Source organism: Colossoma macropomum, unplaced genomic scaffold (assembly GCF_904425465.1).
Source record: "Colossoma macropomum unplaced genomic scaffold, Colossoma_macropomum, whole genome shotgun sequence".
In the NCBI taxonomy this organism is placed as follows: domain Eukaryota; kingdom Metazoa; phylum Chordata; class Actinopteri; order Characiformes; family Serrasalmidae; genus Colossoma; species Colossoma macropomum.
Window position 1 is genome coordinate 14,438,667 of NW_023494794.1, and position 24,508 is coordinate 14,463,174.

The 24,508-nt window shown below is 40.5% G+C and overlaps 1 protein-coding gene and 1 long non-coding RNA gene across 2 annotated transcripts; one reads left to right on the forward strand and one right to left on the reverse strand.

Annotated features, from left to right (window-relative positions):
• Positions 1-3: 3 nt before the first annotated feature.
• LOC118814636 lies at positions 4-9,741 on the forward strand. Its single transcript, XR_005007744.1, has 3 exons — positions 4-86; positions 6,696-6,752; positions 9,682-9,741. It is a non-coding gene; the product is annotated as an uncharacterized LOC118814636 (long non-coding RNA).
• On the reverse strand, positions 4,046-23,889 carry LOC118814632. Its single transcript, XM_036580331.1, has 15 exons — positions 23,548-23,889; positions 21,786-21,860; positions 18,603-19,307; positions 17,516-18,223; positions 16,476-17,177; positions 15,437-16,141; positions 13,033-13,107; positions 11,745-12,449; positions 10,426-11,130; positions 9,377-10,081; positions 7,896-7,956; positions 7,732-7,779; positions 7,130-7,237; positions 6,430-6,968; positions 4,046-4,260 (listed from the first exon to the last, which is right to left on the reverse strand). Exons 1-15 carry the CDS (start codon positions 23,549-23,551, stop codon positions 4,121-4,123), a joined length of 5,985 nt encoding a protein of 1,994 aa, XP_036436224.1. The 5' UTR covers positions 23,552-23,889; the 3' UTR covers positions 4,046-4,120.
• Between the last annotated feature and the right edge of the window lie 619 nt (positions 23,890-24,508).

Genomic DNA, 24,508 nt, shown 5'->3' on the forward strand with positions numbered 1-24,508 from the left:
TAAGTGTTTTAAAGGTGTTTCACGTTTGTCAAGGAGCGCTACAAGGGAAACCATACCCTCCCTGTGAATTTAATGCAGCCAATGAGGTTTGTGTTCTGTTTGTTATTTATTTTACGTGAAGTTTATATTGCATTGCTGCTGCTAGTGCTAATATACATGTAGTTATATGTTCGTGTAAAGCTAACGGTTAAATGAAGGTGTTTTAAAACGAAGTTAAAGTAAACAAAGACAACATTGACACTAAGATTAAAGGGTTTAATATTGGAGTAAATTAGACATTTATGCTCAATTGTACATGTGTTTGTTATTTTATTTTACAGTTCTCACGTTTAGGAATAAAACCCTAATCAGTTCATTTAAGAACAGTTGTGCTGTTGTCATTAAATCAGAGGGAGGTACAGCAACTGTATTTGTAATTGCATGTCCACTGGACAGTTTTGTGTATTTTCTGTCCAGTTTAGTTTTGGTATGGTCCTGTTATTGTTAATTCTACTGTCAATTCTGAGGATACAGTCTAGGAGGATTCAGTTGCTCTGGAGATCTGACCTAATTCAAAACCTTGTAAAGTTCTTTTGCAGAAGGCTACATGCAGTATTGGAAAGTGGCAAATTATAAAAATCATACATATAAATTAAAAAAGTTTATATTGCAGTTACAATATTTATCATTTTTAATACCATCAAACTTAAAAAGCAGTGATTCATCTCATCATATAAGAGCGAAGAACATGACCATCTGAATTACTAAGTCACATTTTTCTAGTTTGCAGCTGTATCTGAATACCAGGCCTCCTCTCGGCTCATCATTGCACATACAATTTTTGAGACATCTTAAAACCGATGACATGAAGTAAAAACAGATGCAAATAAAAGCAAAAAAAAATACTGTGGAGTGGAAATAAAAAAGTTCAATTCCTCACCCATTATGTGTTGTGTGTGTGACGTCTCTAATGATCCAGAAACTGTAGATATGATTTGCAGAGAGAGGAAATGTTTTAAAGCAGCACATGTGAACGTGTGAAAAGATGGGTTTCCAGACATGCACGTCAAACTTGCACTAAGAGGCAGCTGAAGTGTCATAACCTCTGTTTAACTACCCTTATATCTGCCACAGAGGAAGGTGGTTCTTTGACAACTGCATCTAGTAAAGCAGTAGATTATCTGATGTTGGCACGTCCGTGGTTTGGTATTTCCTTGTAATGTTGCATGGAGGCTCGTGTGCTGAGGGTGCTGCAGCACCTCCTACCTTCAGAACTGTTCAGTTGCAACTGCTATGAAATAACAATATAATGTAAGTATTTAAGCATTTACAGGTACTTTTCAAATGTTTACTATGAAAAGTGCATACTTTAAATTTTTTATACTTCAAACATATTTTAATAAACACTAAGTTGATTATTTTGGAACATATGTATTTAAACCGTAAGCTATGATTATAAATCTATTAAATTAATTTAGTTCTGCCTTTGAGTGCATTTTTGAACAATGTTAATTGCATTTCAGTAATGTAATTTAAAAACTTATTTTGTTTCTGTTTTTTATTTGTTTTTTTATACTTGCAATATACTATAAATATTACTAAATCTACTGATGCACTTCATTTACATCTGCATTTACATTTACAGCATTTAGCGGACGCTCTTATCCAGAGCGACTTACATAAGTGCTTTGTTGTCCACTCAGAGAAAATATCTTTCCTAGTTACAAATAGTTTGGAGTGAAAGCTCGTCCTGAGCTCAGATATAGTCTTGATGCTTGTCTTCAATGCGTCTTGAAGGATGGCAGGTCAAGCCGAGCTGTAATTGAAGCTCAAAGAGCCTGAGGTACAGTCTGAGTTTTGACCAGTGCCATTAGGTAGGGAGGGGCTGGTCCATTTTTGGCTTTGTAGGCATCAGGGTTTTAAATCTGATGCGCGCAGCTAGAGGAAGCCAGTGAAAGGAGCGCAGCAGTGACATGACATGAGTGAACTTAGGAAAGATTGAAGATGAGTCGTGCTGCTGGATGAGTTGCAGGGGCCTGATGGCCCACATAGGAAGGCCAGCCAAGAGCTAGTTGCAGTAATTAAGCCTTGAGATGACAAGAGACTGATCGAGCACCTTGGTGGCCTCTTGAGTGAGAAGGGGTCGAATCCTCTGGATGTTGTACAGGAGAAACCTGCATGACCAAGCCAGGTTTGCAATATGAGCTGAGAACGATAACTGGCCATCCAGAATCATACCAAGACTTCTTGTATCTTCAGACGGGATGACCGGAGAGCTCTCAAATGAGATGGCAAAATGTACTAAAGCATAATTTAAAAAATATACTCCTAAATAAAACAATTAAGTTGATGATAATTAAAAATAGTTTTATTTGGGTATTCTTCAGCATGTTTCACATTTATTCATGTGTTCCTCCTTACAGCATAATAAAGTACAACTTAAAATAAGTTACTTTTATGGTGGAGAGCTACATGCAGAGCATTGTATGGCTTGGAGGTATTTACATAAGATGTACCCCCAGTCCATCAGATTGCCAAGACAGTGAAGTGTGATTTATAACTCCAGACAATGTTTCCACTGTTCTAGAGTCCAGTGGTGTTGTGCGCTACACCACTCCAGCTGACACTTGGCTTTGCGCATAGTGATCTTAGGCTTGTGTGCAGCTGCTCAGCCATGAAAACCCATTTCATGAAGCTCTTGACACACCATTCTTGTGTTGATGTTGCTTTCAGAGGCTGTTTGGAACTTTGTAGTGAGTGAAGCAACAGAAAATATGTTTTTTGTTGTTGTTGTTGCTCCTTACCCCTTCCATGTCACTATAACAGCACTTACAGTTGACAGGGGCAGATCTAGCAGGGCAGAGATTTCACTGACCTGTGGCAAAGGTGACATGCAAAGACAGTGCCACGTTAAAATGACAGTTTAGGGGCTCCCGAGCGGCGCAACCATCTAAGCGTTGGCCCTATCATCAGGAGATCACGAGTTCGATCCCTGGTGATGCTACAGCCATCCGTAGCCGGGAGTCCAAGAGAGCACAATTGGCCTCGCTCTCTCTGGGTGGGTAGGATGGCCCCTCCTTCTCCCCCCATCACTCAGCGCGATGCTAGTCAGCGCAGGCGTCTGTTAGCTGACGTAACAGATCTGGCAGTTGGCGCTTTCCTCCGAGCGCGTTCGGCTGTCCAGTGACGTTGCGTGAGCGGCAGTTCGAAAAGAAGCGGTGGCTGGTTTCACAGGTCTCAGAGGAAGCCTGTGTTAGCCTTCACCCTCCTAGCGTTGATAGCATCGTGTGATTGGGGGAGTCCTAACTAGCGGGTGGAATTGGAGACGACTAAATTGGGGAGAAAATCGGGTAAAATTAAAATGACAGTTTAAAGTCACTGAGCTCTTAGGTACGACTCCACCGCCAAATCAAGAACACGCAATGATCACTATGGTCATTGCATGTGCTTGATTTTATACACCTGTTAGCAATGGGTGTATAAGACACGTGAACTCAGTCATTAAAAGGGGTGTCCATGTATTTTCGGCCATATAGAGTATTAAAAACAGCAACTCACTAAAGAATTTCCTAGCATTCAGGCCTGTGAACATCTGAGTTTGAAGTGACTCAGAATCACATTCATTTATTCTTATTTTTTTTTTTCCTTACTGATTAAAAACTTTTTTGAATTGGGGTGTGCCTCATGTAAATGATATATAAACTAGCTGCGGGTAGGCTGATGCTTGATTTCACGCACTGAAGCTGATTCATCATTTGCGCTCAAATCTCCACTTGTGTGTTCTTACAAATAATAAAACAGATAAGCCAGTTGGCTTAAAGATGTGACTCTTTTAAACAATCACTATTGCACAAATTTACACGAAACCGAACGGAAGAGCTGCGCGCAAATATTCAGAATCAGGCCAATAAAAGGTCTTTTATGAGGAGACAGAAATGTTAAGTTTATTCCTAGGCAAACATTTGCCTGCCCAGAATGGCAGTTTGTGATTTTCAGCTGTTTCAAAATCAGCACAATGACAAAAGTTTTCATGAAATTAAGTGATATTTTAGAAGTAATTGTGCAGGGCCTTCCAAGACTACCACAACTAACACATGATAATAGAATTTCTATACATATTGCATATTGTTAATCAGAGTTCCTACACATACAGCATTAGAGCGTGGTAAAGAATGACAGCAAAAATCATGCAAAAAAAGCAAATAAAAAGAGTCTCTTTCAAATACTTCTTGTCAGTAGTCAGGCTGGAGATGTCCGCAGCTTTCCTCCCAATCATAGCAGCTGAACAGGGAAAAAACACATAAAAGTAAACGTGAGAGATGATAAACTGCTGAAATTTCCAGAACAGACAAAAAGCAATAGAGAACCAGTATTTGGATAAGTCGGTTTTAAGGTATTTCTAGTGATGTACGGTCTGCTATCAACCTCTACTGTACTTCTAATGTGTTTTTCAGAAATGTTTTTATGGTATTTAACATGCCAAAGAGTTTCGGGACTGTCTCACAAAGCAGGATTTATTTTTGCTTAGCCAGTTAACTTTAAGGAACTTTCCAGCAGGCACTGGATGCCAATTTGATGTCAGAAAGACGTTGGCCAGATGTTAAATTTTAGAAAGATCAGACTGATGTCAAAACCAGACGCTGGTTTGACATCAACCTCCAACGTTGCACAGACGCTGAATTGCAGTTGGGAATAAAAGTTGGATATCTGTCAAAAACCAATGTTAGGAGGACAGGGAGCATTTGGGTGTCTTGCTCAAGAGTGCTTCAGCCATGGACAGAAAGAGTCAGGCACTGAACCACCAGCCCTGTGATTAGCCAAAGGCTGTGGCTTGGTCATAGAGTCAGTCATAAATAAACCTTCAGAACAAAAAACTTTGCTCACCATGGCCAATTTCAAGAAGCTAGAAAAGGCAAAGTGGCTAAAACTAAGGCTAGCAAGAGCACCATTTTATTTGGAAAACAGCTTTTTCTCTGCATTTTGGCCTCCCATCCACACAAACAAATGTTTTAGGTGACTTAAAATGGAGGTTTTTTGAGACATTCTGTGTTTTCAAAACATTTTGATACGTGCTAGGTGGAAAATGGTGGCATTTCACAAAAATCTGTTGCTGACAACTAAAGAAGTTGACAACTAAATACTTGACAGCGCTAGCTTGCTATATCCCACAAAAAAGTCTTAAGTCCAGAGTCAGACAAGAAAAAATTAATCGACAATGTACTGGTTAAAGATGTCTGGCAGGCAACTTACTTCTACGTCTTGACACCGCAAGATGTCCAAGCGGAGGAAATTAGTTTAGTTACCTGATAACATAACCAACATTGGTTTCAAATTTGTTTGAAGTTAGACCTGCAACATCCAAGTCATTTCAAAATCCTGGTGAAGGCTCAAGTGCTAGAGCAGGTTTTTCTCTAATAGCAGGGTTGTTGGTTCGATCCCCGAATTCGCCTGTTCATGGCTAAAGTGCTTAAGCAAGGTACCCAAATGCGTTGCAGCCACAACTTTGATGCCAACCTAATGTTGCTTTTTTGGTGGACATCCGATTTTGATTTCCAGCCAAAATTTAACATCTGTCTAATGTTGGAGGTTGACGGCAAGCCAACATCAGTTTTTGATTGATATCTGATTTTGATTTCCAATTGAAATTGAAAGACTTGACACCAAGCCAATATTGGGTTTTGACATGAACCCGATTTTCATTTTCAACTAAAAGTCAGATCATAAACAGCTCTTGGACCAATCAGGGCTGGGCTTCTCACCAATTAGGGATGATGGAGATGATCCCATCCAGTGCCTTTTTTTTTTCTTTGTGATTTCTGTGGCATCAATCATAGGAAGAATATTGCATTTTTAGCAGAAGAAGGAAATCATACCACATAAATGTTAGAGATATAAAGCAATTAGTACTTTCATAAGCACTAATGTGGTAGTAGTGGTGACATTGTTGTTTTTTTACTTTTGCAAATTCTTTACAAAAAAAAGTCACCTGACTCCTCCTTATAGTTCACATGATTGGCTGTTCATCATAAACGTCACTTTCACATTAATCATAGCTTGAGTATGTAAACCTAGGTCAACACAGAAAGTTGTTAACCATCATCATTAAACAAGTTAACCGTTAGCCCATTTGCAGGTTTCATGAAGCTGGATCTTAGTAAAGAACCCTGTGTAAGTTGAACTTGCTTTGTGAGACAAGCCCCAGGTCCTGAAACACATTCAAATTCGAGGAACTGTAGGTAGTGTCCAGCATTACATTAACTGCATCCCATGTTGGTAAAGGCTCACCAAGCGTGGTGTCCACTACTCCAACAAAAGCTGTTTAATCTATGGTATTTGTGCAGTTGTTTTCTGGGCCAGTACAACTACTATGCAAATTACAGAAGTCTAATGTGGCCTCTGTTTGTATAAAAAGTAAGCATAGACAGAAAATTTCATTAATTGTGTTTGTACCTGGTCGTCCTTCAACCTCAATGTCATGTCCTCTATGTTCAAACGCCAGGCACAGGGTGCAGATGTGCATCTGGTCTGTTTTACAGAAGACCTCCAGAGCTCTGTGGTGCAGCTGGCAGAGTTTCTGCTCCAGGTCTGCAGTGGCTTCCACCAAAATGTGTCTCTGCAGAGCTGTTACAGTGTAGTGCTCTTTCACATGGGTTTCACAGTAAGACGCAGTGCAGGTAAGACATGATTTCACAGCTTTCTGCTTTTTTCCACAGCAGAAATCACAGACTACGCATGTAGGTCCAGTGCTCCAGTAAGCAGAAGACGGAGAACAGGTATTTGCTTGTCGTAGTTTTCTTGTTTCTTTGTCCTCTTCTGGTGCTAAGTTTGTATTCCTACACTTTGGGCCATCGACTGCAAGGCCAGGCTTGGTCCAGTAAATCTCAGCACACTGGCTGCAATATCCCCACCGGATGAGGAGGGGGTCTTTCAGCACCTCTTTACAAATACAGCATGCTCCATGATCCTCCATCAGAATTTCTGACTGAACGCTTCATATTCGCAACAAAAAAAAAAAAATTATTCATGATTTGGACATAGATGAAAATGCACATGGAAATTAGCTAATATTATAAATTTAAAGATTCCACTAATCAACTAATCAAAATCAAGTGTGTGATCAGATGTATATTTTAAATATAATTAAACAAACCTTTGGAGCGAAACTGAAGACTCTCCAGTGAATCCCGGAGGTTGATTCATTGATACATCACTCTTCATAGAAAGGTAACTTGGTACAGGTGAAGGTGGCCTCGATTCTCTAAATAGCAAAACAATTCCTGATTTGATTACTTTAAATGTTCCACTTGAACTTCCACTTGGCATCATTTTATAAGCACTGGTTGTATTCTTTACTGCATCAACTTACTGCCATCTCAGAATACCTACTTGCATAGAAAATGTTTTACATAAAGTGGTAGAATGGTACAAAATAACCCTTAAAGAGAGCTAGCAAACAAATGCTTGCACGTTTTTCCTAAATAAGATATGGTACAAAATATTCATAATATAATAAGATAGTTACATAAGGATGGAATTGATTACTGTCACTGAGCTGTTTCTATGCCTGTAATTGTGTAAAAAAATAATTGGTCTGTTGCTAAAACTAGATGCAGCTCTATACATGATGAAGTCTAAACAACATCATTTAAACAGTGTATTTTTAAAAAAATGTTTTTCCTTAAAATGTGTGTTTTGCAAGTAAAAACAGAAAAGAGTGCTGTTATTTTCAAATCGTGCCAGTGAAAGTATTACCTTTGATCGCTCTCGATGCTTGGGCCACCAGAAAGCATGCTTTGGGGTCTAACGATTAAAATTATTTTCTCAGTCAGGTAAAACTGCAGATGTTTAATGAAGCATGTAAGGTCTTAATATGTTCATATTACATTAAGATATTCAAGGAACATAGAATAAACAACCTCTTGTTTAATCTCTCTGTGCCCTGGATGATGACACCTCCTGGTCGTCTTTTTCTCAAACCTAAATTGAAAAGAGAAATCTTGCAAAATAAATCAAGCATTATTAAATTATACAGTTTTCAGCATATGAAACGGTCATATTTTGGTCAGACGTTATAGGCACACTAGAAGTAAACATCAAGTTTTATTTATTTATTTTTTTTTACTACTGATACCTGTTTACTCGTGTCTTACAGTAGTGATGCATTAGGCTCTAGAGTAAAATTTCCTGGTTTAAATTCTTTAAACATTTGCTGGTGTATCTTGAAGCTGGAAGTACATTTTGATGAACTACACGTGTTTTAGCAGATATTTGGGAGCAGGCTGTAGCTAGCTGGCTCAGTAGCTAATGCCTTTGGGCTAATGCAGATAGGTAACCTTACTGCTAGGGACTGAAATTATAATTACAGCAAAGGAATTTACTTATCAGATAAATAAGACTAAGCTTAAAAGTAAAATCAGCAAATTAGCTAACTAGATATGTTACCTCAGTTTGATTACTTCTTTCCAGCAGTGATTGCAACTGTGGCAGATATTCCAATAATTCAAACCTTTCTCATAATTTAAATCCCGTTTGAAGTGTTGGCTACACACTGTAAACATTGGAAATATACATAATTGCTATTTTAATATTTGCTGACCAAAAAAAAAAAACAACACTTTCATACTTGCATTACGAAATTTACAATAGGTGTAGCAAGGGCAATCTTGCCTGAACAGGAATCAAACCATCTAGCCTATTTTTTGTGTGATGGTGGGTGATGGTGTTATACTAGGGGCATCGTATTAAAAAAATCTCAACAAATCCATGGGCCAGAGAAAAAGAAATGTTTTTATTTCATCTCAACTAATGTTGTGCTATAAACCCCACCTGGCCATTGTTTATTCAAAATACACAAAAACATCAGAAGTAATATACAGGCACTTGTAGTTGACCTTAAAATATCACAGGAATACTTGAAAAATTCAAAATTTAAATGTCCCCAGGAGCTCAGTCTTTTAAACCTACCTATTTGCTTGAACTAGACACTTGGCGTCCTTTCTTTGCTGCAGGTTCATTAATATTTGGCTGAATTTCTGAGCTGCTTAGCTAATGTTAGGTGAACTGCAGCTGAAATGTAGCTAATATATTTGGTGACTGGTGTAGAATTGCGTATAATTGTGTAGAATTGAGGTGTAACCGCTTTCCCATAGATTGTTGTTTGGGTACGGGAGTCAGAACACACATTACGTTGCAGTGTATGCTGGGGACTGTAGTGCATTGTGAAACATGGTAATATTATAGAAAATTAAAACACTTTTGTGGGCCAGATAGGATTTTGTCACAAAGACACAATTAGCAGCAGTTTGAATTATAAAAAGGAACCACTACATTCCCAAGATGCTACCCAATTTGACTACAAACACTACTGATTCACATCAAGGCAACTGAAGGAACTTACCCATGAATGCTTTGAGGTTCTCTCTCTGTTGCTGCACCTTCATCATCCTCTCTTTTGCTCTCTCTTCCTCTGCTCTCCTCTTCTCTTCCACCTCCTGTAGAATCTTTCTGTCCATTTCAAAATGGTGTACACTGTTTTCTGCGACCATCTCCTCTATCTTCTCCAGAAGTTCTGTGAGCTGAATGCTATCACTTCTGTTCTTATTGTTAAGAACATGATACCTGTTCCCACATTTCTCAACCAGCCACTGAAGGGCCTTCCCTTCACATTCAATGTACTGCTCTATTGTTCTGTTTCCCAAACAGTCTCCAGAAGTGAAAAGCACTATCGTGTGATTCCACACCTTCTCAGTGAGAAGCATCAGGTATCCTTCTAACACCCTTCTGTCTCTCTCTTTAAAATCGAATTTCAAAGACACAACTAAGAGTACAGTGTGGGGTCCTGGAGGACACAGAGACACACTGAGCACAATCTCCCGTTTCAGTAACTCAGTGTTCTCCTCTACAGGTTTATTACTCCACCATCCTGGAGCTTCAACCACAGTGATGTGTCTCCCTGCTACTTCTCCCTGTCTCTTCACACAATGAGTAGTTCTCTGGAAGTCAAACTCCTTTCTGCCCAGGATGGTGTTTCCTGATGAACTCCTACCACCATTTATGTAACCCAGCAGCAGAATCCTGAGATCTGAGAGATGGTGAGTGTCATCTGTAAAAATTCAGAGAGACGAATAAATGTTTTAGATTTAACAGACGACATTATAGTGTGAGTATATTTTATGCAGCAAACATGGCTAGCTGCATTAGTTGCGTTAATAATGATGATTCCTTTGTTTCACCATGTGTAACACAGGGGTGCTTAATCTTGATCCTAGAGATCTACCACCCTGGAAAGCTCAGATCCAACACACTTGGCTCTAATGTTCGGAGGACCTTGAAGGCCTTCAATACCTGGATCAGGTGTGTTTGATTAGGGTTGGAGCCAAACTCTGTTGGGTGGTACATCTCTAGGATCAGGATTGGGCACCACTGGTGTAAGATAAATATGCTTACCCATTTGTGCTCTGATGGCTTGCTTCTGTTTCTGCACCTTCATCATCCTCTCTTTTGCTCTCTCCTCCCCTGCTCTCCTCTCCTCCAACTCCCGAAAAATGTTTCTACCTATTTCAAAATGGCATCCACTGTTTGCTGCCACCATCTCCTCTATCTTTTCCAGCAACTCTGTGACCTGAGTGTCATCACCCCTGTTCTTATTGTTAAGAACATGATACCTGTTCCCACATTTCTCAATCAGCCATTGGAGGGCCCTCCCTTCACTCTCAATGAAATGCTCTATGGTGTATGTGTTTCCTAGCCAGTCCCCGTACGTAAAAACTACTATGGTATGACTCCAAACTTTGTCACTTAGAAGCTTCATGTATCCTTCTAATGCTCTTCTATCTGACTCTTGAAAATTGAATCTCAGAGATAAGACCACTAGAAGAACATGAGGTCCTGGAGGACACAGAGACACACTGAGCACAATCTCCTGTTTCAGTAACTCAGTGCTCTCCTCTACAGTTTCATTACTCCACCATCCCGGAGCTTCAACCACAGTGATGTGCCTCCCTGCTACTTCTCCCTGTCTCAACATACACTGAGTAGCCCTGTCCAAAGGAAACTCCTCTCTGTCTAGGATGGTGTTTCCAACTGCACTCCTCCCAGCATTTACATATCCCAGCAAGACAATCCTCATTTCTGACCCGTGATGTTCGTTACCTGAAAAGAAAAAAAAACCCTCATCCACTTACCAAAGACAAAAAATGCCCCTTCTTATGCTGTTTGTTTGCTGCCACCATCTCCTCTATCTTCTCTAGTAACTCTGTGACTTTAGTTTTATCACCCCTGTTCGTATTGTTGAGAACATGAAACCTGTTCCCACATTTCTCAGTCAACCACTGGAGGGCCTTCCCTTCACTCTCGATGGAATGCTTTATGGTCATGTTTCCTAACCAGTCTCAGAATGTAAAAACTACTATGATATGTCTCAAAACTTTGTCACTCAGAAACCTTCTAATATTCTTCTATTTGACTCAGAGACAATACCATTAGAGGAGCGTGTGGTCCTGGAGGAAACAGACACACTGAGCACAATCTCTACACTAAGATCATCATATCTTTGCTTGTTTTATTTGCACTTAGTGTTGCTTTTGATACCATAATCCACACAATTCTACCTAATAGTTTAGAAAATATTATTGGGGTAACAGAAATAGCTCTCCACTAGTTCAGATCATACCTGACTGACCACTACCAGTTTCTAAAGGAAAATAGTGAAGGTTCTATACATACAATATTGTCTGTGATGTCAGGAAAGTCACAAACATGCTTACCCATTTGTGATCGAATACTGTGCCTCTGTGTCTGCACCTTCATCATCCTCTCTTTTGCTCTTGCATCCTCTTCTCTCCTCCTGTGTCCCAGCTCCAGTAAAATCATTCTGTTACCTTCAAAATGGCACCCACTATTTCCTAACACCATCTCCTCTATCTTCTCCAGCAGCTCTGTGACCTGAGTTTGATCAGCCCTGTTCTTATTGTTGAGAACATGATACCTGTTCCCACATTTCTCAACCAGCCAATGAAGCGCCTTCCCTTCACTTTCAATGTGCTGCTCTATGCTTCTGTCTCGCAGACACTCCACACTGGTGAACAGCAATACAGTGTAATTCCAGACTCCCTCACCTAGAAGATTCACATATCCTTCTAATATGTTTTTATTCTTTTCTGTGAATACACTGTCCACATCTATGACCAGTAGTATAGCATGTGGTCCTGGAGGACACAGAGACAAACTGAGCACAATCTCCCGTTTCAGTAACTCAGTGCTCTCCTCTACAGGTTTATTACTCCTCCAACCTGGAGCTGCAACCACAGTGATGTGTCTTCCTGCTACTTCTCCCTGTCTCTTCACACACTGAGCAGTGCTCTTTAACTCAAACTCCTGTCTGCCTAAGATGGTGTTTCCTGCTGAACTCTTCTCTGATGCAGCAGTTCCCAGTAGCACAATCCTTGTTTCCTGAAGAACATTACTGTTTCCTGAAATCACCAAGAAAAATAATTAAGATGTGCAGTTATTATTTCTCATTTCATACCATTAAAGAATGCCAGTCTGCGTTTGATGTACTTACTGTTTTGCACAGGTATATATATATATATACACACACACATACATATATATATATATATATATATATATAATATATATATATATATATACACACACACACACACACACACATTATATATATATATAGCTGCTGTCGGAACAAAACGGAACTCGTGATCTAAAATGACTTGGAAAAATGTCTGGTTCCATTGACTTACATTAAAAGTAAAGTAAGTTTTTTCCTTCTTCCGTAAAGTTACCATTTTGGAGAAACGAGGATTTGTTGGATTTGGCATGGACTGAACAAGTTTCTGGATGTAGGCGACATCAATGTTCAGCCACTTTTGCATCAAAGAATTGCGCAGTTCAGCCAAATTTTGTGGATGCCTTCCCTGGTGCCTTACTTTTTATTCCAGGTAATCCCACAGATTTTCAAGAAGATTTATTCTGCATTGTTACTCTTTCTAGGGTGAGAAAACCTTCCACCAATCACATCTGTAAATCGAATCATACCTGAATCTCCGTAATCCCACTCTGAGTCAAGCTCATGATCTTCTGAACTGGAGTCAGAATCAGACACTGCTGGTTCTGAAACGGAGAACAAATTCATGATTTGTGAGCATGTACATTTTAACCTTAATTTGACAGTTTTAAGGACCCAAACAGAACTTTTTATAAAAGTATTAAAAATTGTTGTTTTGGCTAGCCTGACTGAAATTGCTAATACTGGCATTTGAGGAGCAGCCCTCTAGGTTTCCCACAGAACGTTCTAATGCAGCATATATCATCTTGCTACTTACGGGTCGAGCCTTGTCTTGGGCTACCCGTGTGGGAGAACGTTCCTCCTCAGTGCAGTCCATGGCTGCAATGTGCCACACCATCAATCAGTCTTAGGGGGGGCAGTGGTTGGTTTTCAGCTCAGAACGGGAGCCTGAATGCTCACGGGTCAGAACTCCATTTCTGATCACCCCGGCCTCTCAAGTCAACTGACCAGTTTATGCAGCTGGGGGGCACCCGCCTCTCTTGTCAAGAGTGTGACGCTTGTATGCAGGAGAGCAGGTGCCTATACTGTGGGTGGGCTGGTCACGTCCATTCAGGTTGCCCTGAGCTTGAGGGAAAAGCCACTGTCCGTTGCAAGGAGGGGGGCCTGTGACGGACCCAAATCAGTCCTCCAGTGCACCTGGCCTCTTCCTGACAGACAACCTCTCGAAGTGGAATTTCGAGAAGAGACTCCAGGTATTTGTAGATTCTGGGGCAGCCAAAAATGTGACTGATGTAACCCTGGCTAAGACCCTCAACCTGCCCTTGGGTGACCTGGATACAGTTGTATCTGTTTCAGCCATTGATGGCCATCCTCTTGGCTCAGGGCAGGTAAGGCAACAGACCCGGCCCATCACGCTGCAGATAGGTCTACATATCGAGCAGATTTCCTTACCGCTCATCCAGGCTCCCAAGTAACAGCTGGTGTTGGGATTCCCCTGGCTGCAACAGCACGATCCGCGCTTGGATTTGGTAACCGGGTCCGTGGCAGATTGGAGACCTCAGTGCCAGGGCTCATACATTGTAAATCCAACAGCACCGAACAGTCAGCAGGAAACACTTCCGCTCAGCCCTGATTTGTCTAGAGTATGATCGCTGCATATCACAACTTGGCGGAGATCTTCAGGAAGGGAAAGGCACAGTTCTTACCACCACATCAGTCATACAACTGTGCCATCAATCTTATCCTGGGTACTACTCCTCCCAGAGAAAGGTTGTTTTCCTTTTCAGGCTCTGAAAAAACCTCCAGGCCTCAGTTTTTACTGAACTGGACCTGTGCAGTGCCTATAATCTCCTTAGAATCCGCCCAGAAGAGGATTGGAAGGCCATACTTATTTTGCCATCTGGCCATTACGAGTTCCCCTTATTGCCATTCGGGCTAATGAATGCCCCCATGGTTTTCCAGCATTTAATTAATGAGGTCCTCAGAGAGGCTTTGAATCACTACGTGTTCATCTACTTATATGATACTGTCTATAATCGCTCTGCAGATGAACACACAGTTCTTTCGGGTACTCCTATACGTCAAGCGGGAGAACTCCATCTTCCACACTCAGTCAGTTCCTTGGGTTTGTAGTCTCCAAGAACTGTCTGAGCATGGTTCACAGGAAACTTCAGTACTGTGGTGGCCCCACTGACTGCCCGCACAAAGAAGGCAAAGAAGGTGTTTTCAGTGGACCCCAGAAGCCCAGATTTTACTCTCTCTTATCGACCTGACTCAAAGAACACCAAGCCCAGCACCCTCTCCAGGCAGTGGGATGTGCCTCCCCTTAAGACCTCTGTTAGGTTCTCCAGTGGGGGCATTCCTCTCCTTTTGCTAGTCCCCCATGCAGCAAGACAATGACCCTAAGCATAAAAGTTGTTCTACTAAAGAATGGTTAAAGAAGAATAAAGTTAATGTTTTTGAATGCCCAAGTCAAAGTCCTGACCTTAATCCTACATAAATGTTGCGGAAGGACCTGAAGCAAGCAATTAATGGAAGAAACCCACCAAAATAACAGAGCTGAAGCTGTTTTGTACAGAGCAAATGGCTAAAATTCCACCAAGCCGATGTACAGGACTCCTCACTAGTTACTGGAAACATTTAGCTGCAGTTATTGCTGCACAAGGGGGTCACACAAGGTAGTGAAAGCAAAGGTTCATAGATATGTAATATTGGATTATTGTTCTCAATAAATAAATGACCAAGTCTATCATTTCTGTCTCTTTATCTACTATTAGGACTTGTATGAAAATCTGCTGAAGTTTTAGGTCAAATTTGTGCAGAAATATAGAAAATTCTAAAGGGTTCACCAACCTTTAAGCACCTCTGTACATACAGATCTGGCAACAACTACCACCAATACTGATCCATGTCAAGGCAACTAAAGGAACTTACCCGTGAATGCTTTGAGGTTCTCCCTCTGTTGCTGCACCTTCGTCATCCTCTCATTTGCTCTCTCTTCCTCTACTCTCCTCTTCTCTTCTATCTTTTGTAGAATCTTTCTGTCCATTTCAAAATGGCATCCACTGTTTGCTGCCACCATCTCCTCTATCTTTTCCAGAAGTTCTTTGAGCTGAATGCTGTCACTTCTGTTCCTATTGTAGAAAACATGATACCTGTTCCCACATTTCTCAACCAGCCACTGAAGGGCCTTCCCTTCACATTCAATGTACTGTTCTATTGTTCTGTTTCCCAAACAGTCTCCAGAAGTGAAAAGTAGTATCGTGTGATCCCAGACCTTCTCAGTGAGAAGCATCAGGAATCCTTCAAATACCCTTCTATCAGTCTCTTTGAAATCAAATTTCAAAGACACAACTAAGAGTATAGTGTGGGGTCCTGGAGGACACAGAGACACACTGAGCGCAATCTCCTGTTTCAGTAACTCAGTGCTCTTTTCTATAGGTCTATTGCTCCACCATCCTGGAGCTTCAACCACAGTGATGTGTCTCCCGGCTACTTCTCCCTGTCTCTTTACACACTGAGCAGTTTTCTTTAACTCAAACTCCTCTCTGTCCAGGATGGTGTTTCCAGCCGAACTCTTCCCAGCATTTCTATACCCCAGCAGCAGAATCCTCAGCTCTGAGAGGTGGTGAGTGTCATCTGTATTCAGAGAAAAGAAAAACTGAGTTGGACTGAACAGACAACATTGTTGTGTAATTATCTTATATCCATACTAGTTGCTTGTAGATTGCTCTAATAATAATGATTTCTTTGGCTCACAATGTGTAATACAGGGGTGCTTAATCCTGGTCCTAGAGATCTACCACCCTGGAAAGTTCAGATCCAACAAACTTGGCTCTCATGTTTAGAGGCCCCTGAGGGCCTTCATTACCTGGATCAGGTGTGTTAGATTAAGGATGGAACTAAGCTCTGCAGGGTAGAGGATCTCTAGGATAAGGATTGGGCACCACTGGTGTAAGATAAATATGCTTACCCATTTGTCCTCTGATGGCTTGCCTCTGTTTCTTCACCTTCATCATCCTCTCTTTTGCTCTTTCTTCCTCTGCTCTTCTCTCTTCCAACTCCTGAGAAATGTTCCTACTCGTGTCAAAATTTTGTCCACTGTTTGCTGCCACCATTTCCTCTATCTTCTCCAGCAGCTCTCTGACTTGAGTTTCATCACCCCTGTTCTTATTGTTAAAAACATGATACCTGTTCCCACATTTCTCAACCAGCCACTGAAGGGCCTTCCCTTCACATTCAATGTACTGTTCAATCGTTCTGTTTCCCAAACAGTCTCCAGAAGTGAAAAGCACTATCGTGTGATTCCACACCTTCTCACTGAGAAGCATCAGGTATCCTTCTAATACCCTTTTATAAGTCTCTTTAAAACTGAATTTCAAAGACACAACTAAGAGTACAGTGTGAGGTCCTGGAGGACACAGAGACACACTGAAAACAATCTCCCGTTTCAGTAACTCAGTGCTGTCCTCTACAGGTTTATTACTCCACCATCCTGGAGCTTCAACCACAGTGATGCGTCTCCCTGCTACTTCTCCCTGTCTCTTCACACAATGAGTAGTTCTCTGGAAGTCAAACTCCTTTCTGCCCAGGATGGTGTTTCCTGCTGAACTCCTACCACCATTTATGTACCCCAGCAGCAGAATCCTGAGATCTGAGAGGTGGTGAGTGTCATCTGTAAAAATTCAGAGAGACGAATAAATGTTTTGGATTTAATAGACAACACTGTAGTACAAGTTTATTTTATGCAGCAACAGATCCATGCCAGTTGCATTAATAATTATGGTTCTTTTGTTTACAGTGTGTTACACAGGGGTGCTTAATCCTGGTCCTAGAGATCTACCACCCTGGAAAGCTCAGATCTAACACACTTGGCTCTAATGTTCGGAGGACCTTTAAGGCCTTCATTACCTGGATCAGGTGTGTTTGATTAGGGTTGGAACTAAACTCTGTTGGGTGGTACATCTCTAGGATCAGGATTGGGCACCACTGGTGTAAGATAAATATGCTTACCCATTTGTGCTCTGATGGCTTGCCTCTGTTTCTGCACCTTCATCATCCTCACTTTTGCTCTCTCTTCGCCTGCTCTCCACTCTTCCAACTCCCGAGAAATGTTTCTACTCATTTCAAAATGGCATCCTCTGTTTGCTGCCACCATCTCCTCTATCTTCTCCAGCAGCTCTGTGACCTGAGTGTCATCACCCCTATTCATATTGTTGAGAACATGATACCTGTTCCCACATTTCTCAATCAGCCACTGGAGGGCCCTCCCTTCACTCTCAATGAAATGCTCTATGGTCGTGTTTCCTAGCCAGTCCCCGTATGTAAAAACTACTATGGTATGACTCCAGACTTTGTCACTCAGAAGCTCCATGTATCCTTCTAATACCCTCCTATCTGACTCTTGAAAATTGAATCTCAAAGCTACGACCACTATAAGAGCATGTGGTCCTGGAGGACACAGAGACACACTAAGCACAATCTCCTGCTTCAATAACTTAGTGCTGTCCTCCACAGGTTTATTACTCCACCATCCCGGAGCTTCAACCACAGTGATGTGCCTCCCTGCTGCTTTTCCCTGTCTCAACAGACACTGAGTAGCCCTGTCCAAGGGAAACTCCTCTCTGTCTAGGATGCTGTTTCCAACTGCACTCCTTCCAGCATTTACATATCCCAGCAAGACGATCCTCATTTCTGAGTGATGATGACTGAAATGATGACCTGAAAGAAAAAAAAAACTCCATGTATCAAAGAAAAAAATGTGTGGCTCATGGGGTATGTTGGTTTACTGGTGTACATGTTGACCAGAACAACATGTCTTGGTTTTATTTGATCTTAGTGTTGCATTTGACACCACAGATCACACAGTTCTACTTGAAAAGTCAGAAAATATCATTGGGGTAACAGAAGTGGTGCTTCACTGGTTCAGATCATACCTAACTGACCACTACATACAAAAGTAAAGCATGGCATCCCACAGGGATCTGTTCTAGGACCACTACTATTTTCACAATATATGTTTATACTTTTGCTGGGGAATATACTACAAATTAAAACAAATTAAATAAAATTTGGTCAGGAATGTCACAAATATGCTTACCCATTTGTGACCGAATGTCATGCTTCTTTTTCTGCACCTTCATCATCCTCTCTTTTGCTCTTGCATCCTCTTCTCTCCTCCTATGTCCCAGCATCAGTAAAATCCTTCTGTTTACTTCAAAATGGCACCCACTATTGCCTAACACCATCTCCTCTATCTTCTCCAGCAGCTCTGTGACCTGAGTGTCATCACTCCTGTTCTCATTGTTGAGAACATGATACCTGTTCCCACATTTCTCAACCAGCCACTGCAGCTCCTTCCCTTCACTCTCGATGTGCTGCTCTATGGGTGTGTCTCCCAGACACTCCACACTGGTGAACAGCAATACAGTGTAATTCCAGACTCCCTCACCTAGAAGATTCACATATCCTTGTATTTTTTTCTTATCCTCCTCTGTGAATACGCTGTCCACATCTATGACCAGCAGTACAGCATGAGGTCCTGGAGGACACAGAGACACACTGAAAACAATCTCCTGTTTCAGTAACTCAGTGCTCTCCGCTACAGGTTTATTCTTCCACCATCCTGGAGCTTCAACCACAGTGATGTGTCTTCCTGCTACTTTTCCTTGTCTCTTCACACATTGAGCAGTTTTCTTTAAGCCAAACTCCTCTTTGCCCAGGATGGTGTTTCCAGCTGAACTCTTCTCCGACTCCTCAGATCCCAGCAGCACAATCCTTATTTCCTGAAGAACATCGCTGTTTCCTGAAATAAGCAAGCAAAATAATTAAGATATGCAGTTATTATTTATAATTTTGTTCAAATGAAGAACGCCAGTCTGTATTTGATGTATTTAATGCCCTGCACAGGCATATGGTACCCCTAAACTACCACTTATATATATAAAGAACTCATGTAACAAAGAGCATTTTAGATGTTGGCAAAAAGCAATATTTTGACAAAATTAAATTGACTCATTATTGGTTTTACCCATGGTTTTTGCTTAACCTAAAAGTACTACCTCCTATTTAATTACATCAATTAATGTTAATGATGTCAATCCATGTGTCACTGAAGGCCTCCTGACTGATCATCTCAGATTTGCCCAATACGTTCAGGAAATAATATCATGATGGCTAACTGTGTGCAAAATTTCTGAGGTATAGTATATGCTTTCAGATAACATCTGCCTTTAAATACAACCCTGTTTACAAAAATGTTGGGACACTGTGCAAAATCTTAATAAAAGCAGAATGCAATAACGTGCAAATCATTTAAACCCTATATTTATTTGAAAATAATATAACATATGGAATGTTGAAACTGAGAAATTTGATTGTTTTTGAAAAATATATTCAAAAAACAACACATTACAAAAAAGGTGCAACAAAAGACTCGTAAAGTCGTGTAATACTGGAACAACTCATAACTAAATACGTTGGCCGTGATCTTCGGGCCCTCAGGCAGCACTGCATTAAAACACACACAATTCTGTAGTGGAAATCACTGCATGGGCTCAGGAACGCTTCTGAAAACCACTGCCTGTGAACACAGTTTGTCACTGCATTTAGAAATGCAAGTTAAAAATCGTTCACGCAACGAAGAAACCATATATAAACAGGATCCAGAAACGTCGCCACCTTCTCTGGGCCTGAGCTCATTTAAGATAGACCTAGGTGAAGTGGAAAAGTGTCCTGTGGTTCGATTAATCAAAATTTGAAATTCTTTTTTGGAAAGCATGGATGCCATGTCCTCCAGGCTAAAGAGGAGAGGGACCACCCGGCTTGAAATCAGTGCACAGTTCAAAAGCCTGCATTCATGATGGTATGGTGGTGCATTAGTGAACATGACATTGGTGACTTGCACATCTGTGAAGGCACAATTAATGCTGAACAATATATACAGGTTTTGGAGCAACATATGCTGCCATCCAGACGACGTCTTTTTCATAGAAGGCCTTGCTTATTTCAGCAAGACAATGTCAAAAGGATGGCTCTGTAGTAAAAGAGTCCAGGTGCTAAACTGACCTGCCTGCAGTCCAGACTTGTCACCCATTGAAAACATTTGGTGCATTATGAAACGAAAAATTACTACAAAAGAGACCCCAAACTGTTGAGCAGCTGAAATCGTATATAAAGCAAATACAAGAAAATATTTCCTTTTTAGTCTCCTCAATTCCCAAACATTTATAGTTTTTTTTTAAGAGGTGATGCAACATTTTTTCCAAAAACAATAAAAATTTCTCAGTTTCCATATTTGATATATTGTCTATGAACTATTTTCAGTTAAATACAGTTTACATGATTTGCACAGCATTGCATTATGTTTTATTCTCACTTTGCACAGCGTCCCAACTTTTTTGGAAGCGGAGTTGTATATGCAAAGACTTAAATAGGGCTGGAAATTGTTGTCAAGCAACTGTTTCTTGTATGACTGAGAATGTCAATGCAAGAAGTGATCAGATTGTGTCAAAAACTTCATAGAGATGATTATTATAATAGGACTGTAGTGCAAAAACACCTTCTATCTGATGCTGAAAAGCAAGTCACCAAATGATTCACACTGTTCAAATACACACTACTTTACTATCTTCAGGCATTGATATTTTTTACTCTATAGTTTGTTATAATAACAGAATAACTGGTATCTGCAGAATTTGCAAAAATTAACTGATTATTTAGATTTACATATTATTAATCTACTAGAGTTTTTAATTGTATAGCATGTAGTATGTCTGTTTTATATGTGATGTTACAAATTTAAACTTTAGTAAATATAGGTTGGCTTAGAAATCAACTTCAGCAATATTCTGTAAGTAATATGTAATTCTTGTGCTCAGGAGCACCAAAAAAATCATAAAATGGAAAACATGCACCTATTTTGGTGATTAAACAGCCTAATCCCAAAAATGATCCCTGACAATCTGATATATCTAGAATTTGGGCCTCAAAAGTAAAGTCTCAGCAAAGTTTGCACCATTTTACAGCAAAAATTGCTGCAGCAGTTTTAAAACCCTTGTATCTCATAAACTAATAAATATACAAGCGTGCAAAAGTGCATTTTATGTACTGAGTAAAAAAAAAGTCTTACAAAATCTGAGATGATTAGAGGAGGTTTTTCTGAATTCTGGGGAGTTAAAGCAGATTTACTCACTGGTGTTACTGATATTATTCTGAGGAGCATCGTTACTGTCACTAGGGTGAGAAAACCTTCCACCAATCACATTTCTAAATAAAATCAAACCTGAATCTCCGTAATCCCACTCTGAGTCAAGCTCCAGGTCTCCTGAACTGGAGTCAGAATGAGACACTGCTGGTTCTGAAACAGAGAACAAATTCATGATTTCTGAGCATGTATATTTTAACCTTGATTTAACAGTTTTAAGGACACATTAAACAACTTTTTAGGAAAGTATTAAATAATGGAGTTTTGGCTAATCTAACTATAGTTGCTAATACTCAGTGTTATCACACTATTTCAGCCACATTTAAACACTGACATTCTGATGGTGCTTGGTGGATTTTACCATGATTTCCCTTCAGGGGCTGCTACACTTCGAAAACTAATTTTGAACACAGTTCAAAGCCACATACCTATTACATTGTGTAATATGGAGGCAGATGATGACTGTCAAATGGCTCAGTTCACTGAGGCCAACAACTCTGCAAATACTTTTCAGAAATTAACCATTTTTACAAGGTTTTTGAAATGAGTAACAGGGTTGCTCACAGAATTAGCAAATACACAAAATGTGGTTCACTACCATACATGTTAAAGTCATGAGAACATTAAGGACATTCTAATGATTATAGTTTTAATGCAGTAATTTACTTTCAACCTATAATCGAGGTATCAGGTGTAAACCTTCAAAAGTGACCTCGTCAGACAATTTTCTTTCCTTCTTCTCATGATCTTCAGTAAATCTGAATAACTTTCCAGATATTTTATATGGGTGTGAATGTGTTCAGGTAACAGGGTTGAATGAATGTCACGGGACAAAACTAAAACGTATATTTTTCATAACTTATAATGGATGACTGATGAAAAAAGATGTCTGAAGCATGAAATGTTAAACTGATTCACACATTTATCCAAAAATAATATGAAATTTAGATATTTTAACGGTTATAAGGTAAAGTGGGTTGGGGCAGCACTTAGGTCTTAGTAATGTTTATCTGTGCACATAGGTTGGATAATGTATCTATGTAGAAAACATATTTTACCTTTACTTCCATATTTGTAATTGTAACATCAGTGGGACACCCCGATCGTGTCATCACCCATAAACAGATTCCACTATGTAAACCCTGCATTACATTATTTGTGCTCAATCTGCTAAAAAGCTTTAATGGCACTTGAGGCTAACGTTATATTGTTGTCACGTAATTTGTAGACGGTCCCTTAGCTCTCCTAGCGGTGCACAGAAATCAACGTGTTCTCTGAATTTTAAAAGGCAAACATTTTCTGACGAAAGGCCGCCGTTGATGCTCAAGGTTATCAGTACTGGGTAGTATGAGAAAGTCAAAGTTTACCCCGGTGAGAAAACACTGACCTTACGACTAACTTTTTTTCGAATTTTCCGTTCCACCTTAAATGCTGCAGTAGGTACGGAACGCTCAGGTGCCAGAGTGCAGTTGCTGTGGCTTTTAAGGTGGAACGGATAATTCGGCTAAGAGGCAGGCGAACGAGAAGCTAACTAACTTCTATAAAGGGGCGTTAATGATATTCGCGGACTTGTGTTATGAGTCCCCGCATTAGGTTGGTTTATGTAACGTGTGAAACGACAATAAAACAAACTACAGGAGTCAGAAAAGCAGCGTTTATCCCAGCTATCCGGCTACGCTGTACGAACTGTGAACAGGCCTGTGGACAACTTAGCAAGTCAAAGCTAGTGCTGAGTTTAACAACAAACCTCTCGGCTCGGTCTCGCCTCACACACACGTTTAAAGGTAACGACAGGCTGCGTACCGGTTATCCTTTCTCTTACACAGCAAGATTATCTTACCCATTATTTGACATTAATCTCCACTTGGTTTCCCACTCGGTCGTGATGTGGTAACACTGCCAACTGGCGGAGAGAAACGAAACTACTGCATCGCAAAGTGAAAGTGTGTCTGCAGCTGGTTTGCCGAGGGCGGATCTGAGCAGCAGAGTCTCAGTACCGCACCGTCAGCTCCGAACATGGCGTACATGATGGTCGAGAGGCTTAGTAAATACCGTATGTTGCGTTTTATTACAGTGTGTAAAGTGTTCAGAAGCCCACTGTGGCTGTATCCTAAATAGCTCCTTGCTCCCTACATAGTGCACTATGTGACTTACGGACCACTGACGTCATGTCGGCGCGAGGCTTTTATGCCCATATAAGGAATTCCGGGTCTAAAAGGAATTCCTCTATGAGAAAAATGAATTGAGTTTTCGAAAAATGCCCGTTTCACATCCCGTGATGACCGCAAATGTCCCAAAGCAGACACGGTCTGTCCTGTGAACATTCTTTTTCCCCAATATTACTGGATCCTCTAAATGACGAGGTTGTTAAAGAGTCAAAATCTGAATTTTGCTACATGTACATTCATTTTAGAAAGTAGAAGGATGTGTTTCACAAAAAAGCAAAGAAAACTTATATATATTTCCTTTTTTCTACAGAAAACTTTTGGCATCAGAACGCTAGCTTTACTGCTACTGAGTGCTGATTGGTTGGCGAGTGGAGCAGCTCATTGGCTGTTCGCGCTCACAGACGTCATGGACGTATATGAGGCGCCCTTATATATATATATATATAATATAATATTATATATAATATAAAGTTTTAAACTCTTAACTCTTAACTCATACTACACACACCCCTCACCACACACAATAAACGCACCTCACACCACACACAATAAGCACACCACACACACTAAACAAACCTCACACCACACACAATAAACACACCACACACACAATAAACACACCACACACACAAC

Coding starts and splice junctions, on each gene's coding strand:
- LOC118814632 (XM_036580331.1), bottom strand. Junction 12,450..13,032: donor GTGGGATTACGGAGATTCAG/GTATGATTCGAT, acceptor TGGTGATTTCAG/GAAACAGTAATGTTCTTCAG. Junction 7,957..9,376: donor GAACCTCAAAGCATTCATGG/GTAAGTTCCTTC, acceptor TTTTCAATTTAG/GTTTGAGAAAAAGACGACCA.